Source organism: Formica exsecta, unplaced genomic scaffold, assembly GCF_003651465.1.
Source record: "Formica exsecta isolate Colony F162 unplaced genomic scaffold, ASM365146v1 scaffold826, whole genome shotgun sequence".
Taxonomy (NCBI): domain Eukaryota; kingdom Metazoa; phylum Arthropoda; class Insecta; order Hymenoptera; family Formicidae; genus Formica; species Formica exsecta.
Genome location: NW_021853596.1, coordinates 1,052,200 through 1,055,508, shown reverse-complemented (window position 1 = coordinate 1,055,508; position 3,309 = coordinate 1,052,200). Strand labels below are relative to the sequence as shown.

At 34.1% G+C, this 3,309-nt stretch overlaps 2 protein-coding genes across 2 annotated transcripts in view; one reads left to right on the top strand and one right to left on the bottom strand.

The window, feature by feature from the left end:
* Positions 1–2,560, top strand: part of LOC115244601 (carnitine O-acetyltransferase-like) — a 3,334-nt gene extending 774 nt beyond the window's left edge. Inside the window, exons 4-12 of the mRNA XM_029822378.1 lie at positions 65–237; positions 312–465; positions 527–692; positions 813–1,000; positions 1,127–1,227; positions 1,297–1,422; positions 1,503–1,830; positions 1,922–2,059; positions 2,168–2,560. Coding sequence (XP_029678238.1) covers positions 65–237; positions 312–465; positions 527–692; positions 813–1,000; positions 1,127–1,227; positions 1,297–1,422; positions 1,503–1,830; positions 1,922–2,059; positions 2,168–2,365 — 1,572 coding nt within the window. The 3' untranslated portion in view covers positions 2,366–2,560. The remainder of the gene's footprint in view (positions 1–64; positions 238–311; positions 466–526; positions 693–812; positions 1,001–1,126; positions 1,228–1,296; positions 1,423–1,502; positions 1,831–1,921; positions 2,060–2,167) is intronic.
* A 97-nt stretch (positions 2,561–2,657) lies between these two features.
* LOC115244639 (GDP-fucose protein O-fucosyltransferase 1) overlaps positions 2,658–3,309 on the bottom strand; it is a 2,904-nt gene continuing 2,252 nt past the window's right edge. The window contains exons 4-5 of the mRNA XM_029822460.1: positions 2,987–3,223; positions 2,658–2,907 (exon numbers count right to left, since the gene is read on the bottom strand). Of these exons, the coding sequence (XP_029678320.1) occupies positions 2,710–2,907; positions 2,987–3,223 (435 nt within the window). The 3' untranslated portion in view covers positions 2,658–2,709. The remainder of the gene's footprint in view (positions 2,908–2,986; positions 3,224–3,309) is intronic.

Sequence of the window (3,309 nt, the reverse complement as noted above, 5' to 3'; positions counted from 1 at the left end):
ATATATATATATATATTTTAATCAGTTAGATAATGTACCACAATAAATGTTTATTTATTTTTAGATGAAAGAATGGTGGTTGCAAGTTGCATACTTGGGATATCGTCTTCCTGTGATTGTACATTCCAGTCCTGGAACTGTTGGACCACCAATTGCTCTTAACAGACCGGACGATGTGTATCTATTTGCGGCGCGTCTCATTGTTGGAGCATGTAATTACAATGAAATGGTCAAGAGGCAAGTTTTATATAGCTTATAACATTCTTTTGTATCTCTCTCTAATATACTTTTCTACCATCGCGATATTGCAGTGGAAAGATGAAACAAGAAATGGCTCGCAATGATCCGCTTGACATGCAGCCTTATGGCATGATACTTGGCACACATAGGCAGCCCAACAAAATGATTGATAGACTGTTGCATACAGACGAGGCCAAACACATAATAATTATAAGCAATAATCATGTGAGTATAATTATTTAAATGGAAAGAGATATACTTGGATACATTCTGTTTTATATTACAGTTCTTTAAACTTTGTGTTGTCGATAAAAATGGCATTTTAAGTGAGGGTAAATTCATGACTGCTATAAAAGATATTGCAGATCGCTCATGTATGCCAGGGAAGCCTGTAGGAATTTTAACTGGAAATGACAGAAATACTTGGGCAAAGGATCATAGTTTACTTTTAGGTTTCTTTCAATTCACTTTTGTTTATCTTTATACATGCATTGCATCCTTTTACCCTACATCTTTCTGCATATAATTTCAATTATCATCTATTAAATTATTATTATGTTGTATTTTTTCAGAATTGGGTAATAACAGAAGTATAATCAAGAATATAGAAACGTCATTATTTATACTGTGCCTGGATAAAAATATACCTAAAGACGCTTTTAAAGAAAAAAATAATGCTTCAGTTAGAGCAGTTCAGACTATGACAGGCTTCAACAGCTGTCTAAATGCGGGCAACAGGTGGCACGATAAAACTGTACAGGTGAAGCATCTTTGATTAATAAATATGATAAACTACAATTATAAATACAAAATGCAATTTAAAATTGTTAAGATATATTGAAATCATATCTCGATGTTGAGATAAACAAAGGCCAATATTTTACAGTATATAGTATCCGCAGATGGTTATGTTGGTATGGAATATGAACACAGCCCATGTGAGGGTATCCCTGTTGCTGTTCTTCATGATTACATATTAAAATACATGTAAATAATAATCACACTAAATAATTCATTTTTCTCATAATATAAATAAAAATTTCTGCTCATTTTCAGAGCAGCAAGAGAAAATAGCGCAAAACGCGAAGATTCTAAAGACTTCCCCAGAGCAGAACTATTAAAATTCGAAACTAACAATGTTATAGAGAATGCAATCGAGAAAGCTACTGATACAGTAGATAAGTAGGTTGATTATCTCTATAAGATAATATGTATATCACGCTAGAGTGCCGTCAGAAGTATAATAAATAAAATCTTTTCAGACTCTCAGATGACATAGATATGGAATGTTTTACATTCGATAAGTTCGGTGCAGACGCGATAAAAGCAATTAAACTAAGTCCCGACAGTTTTATCCAGATTGCGATGCAAGTGACCTTCTACAACTTGCAAAGGAAACCGCCAACGCATTACGAAAGCGCAGCATTACGAAGATTCATTAATGCCAGAACCGAATGCATCAGATCTACTTGCACAGAATCTGTGGAATTTGCAGAAATGTTATTCTACGACGCTGGCTGCAAGACCAAAGCACAAAAGAAAGAAATGATGGTCAAAGCTATAAACGCTCACAAAGAAATAGCTGGACAAGTGAGACATATTCCTCTGCTTATAGTGCATCTTTAATCATGTTTTAATAATTTAATGCATAACTAAAGAGCTTACAATTTCTTTTGCGCAGGCGGCGATAGGCCAAGGTGTCGATCGGCACTTGTTCGGCTTAAAAATGATAGCGCAGAGTGAAGGAATGGAGCTCCCGGAATTGTATAAGGATATTGGTTACACCAAAAGTACATATTTCAATTTAACATCCAGTCAGGTAATTCAACCAAAATTTTTAAGATGTGTTTCAGAAGTTGAAATGTTTATATATCCTAATAAAGAAACAAAGGCATAAAAATTTATTAATTTTTTTTGTTATTCAAAGGTGCCATATACTTCAGCATCTTTTATGTGCTATGGACCGGTTGTTCCCGACGGTTACGGTTGCTGTTATAATCCACGATCGAAAGATATTCTATTTGCCTGTTCCTCGTTTAAATCTTGCGAGAAGACCAACACGAAGGACTTTGCTCGTGTTTTACAACAGACGCTGTGCGACATGCGAGAGATAGGAAGCGAATAATATTGTAAAAAGATATGCAGTTTTACTGCAATGGAAGTTCAATCAAGAGATTCATACGTTTATATGCAATATCTGTACAATGGCGAGCAAAATAGAATGCCTTGTGGATCAAACAGATTTGTTTTCTACACTTTTTTTATCAGGAAATATGTATCGGGAAACTAAAAAATATACTTTACGGAATATTGCGCTACTTAACCCGGTTTGTTTTGTGCGCATTACAATTGTATTTTTTTCCAAAGTCGATATGTTAATTACTAATTTATTATATTAAATTTAATATATTAAATTATAAAGTCGTAAAAATTTATTCATTATTTGTATCATCAGCACATTTCACAAAATTATAATTCTGAGTGAGATATGAAAGATCTTTCATTAGGGAAGCCCCAGAAAAATGTTGGAAATCCCTTGACTTCTCTTTCTCTGGCTACAATAGCGGAGAAAGAAGAAATGCAATTTCCTATGAAATAGTTGGCTCTTCCAAGAATTGCTAAATCCAAATGAGGTGATGCCGGCGGTTCTTGTCGAAATACTGGTATCTACATATATAAAGATATGATAATGTGACAGGATAATCATTAATAACATGATAATTATATGGTAAATGTACAAGTTTACCTTCATACGTGCTAAAGCTTCTCCAAGTTTATCCAGCATATGATTACTGTCAGATGCCACAAACACCGATTTGATATTATTGCCATTGCGAATGACACGTTTCAAATGGCGTACTATTAATTCGAATGATGGTAAGCACATAGACATGGTTGCTTTGCCACGTTCGTTGCGATATCCAAGGCACTGAGGTGCAGCGAAGAGATTCGGCGTGAATGATATATGTTCGCAGGCGCGTACCTGAAGAAGTCATAACAGAAAAACATTATTTTCTAGAATGATTAAAATTATATTCTTTGCATTAAAATGTAATATATATATATATA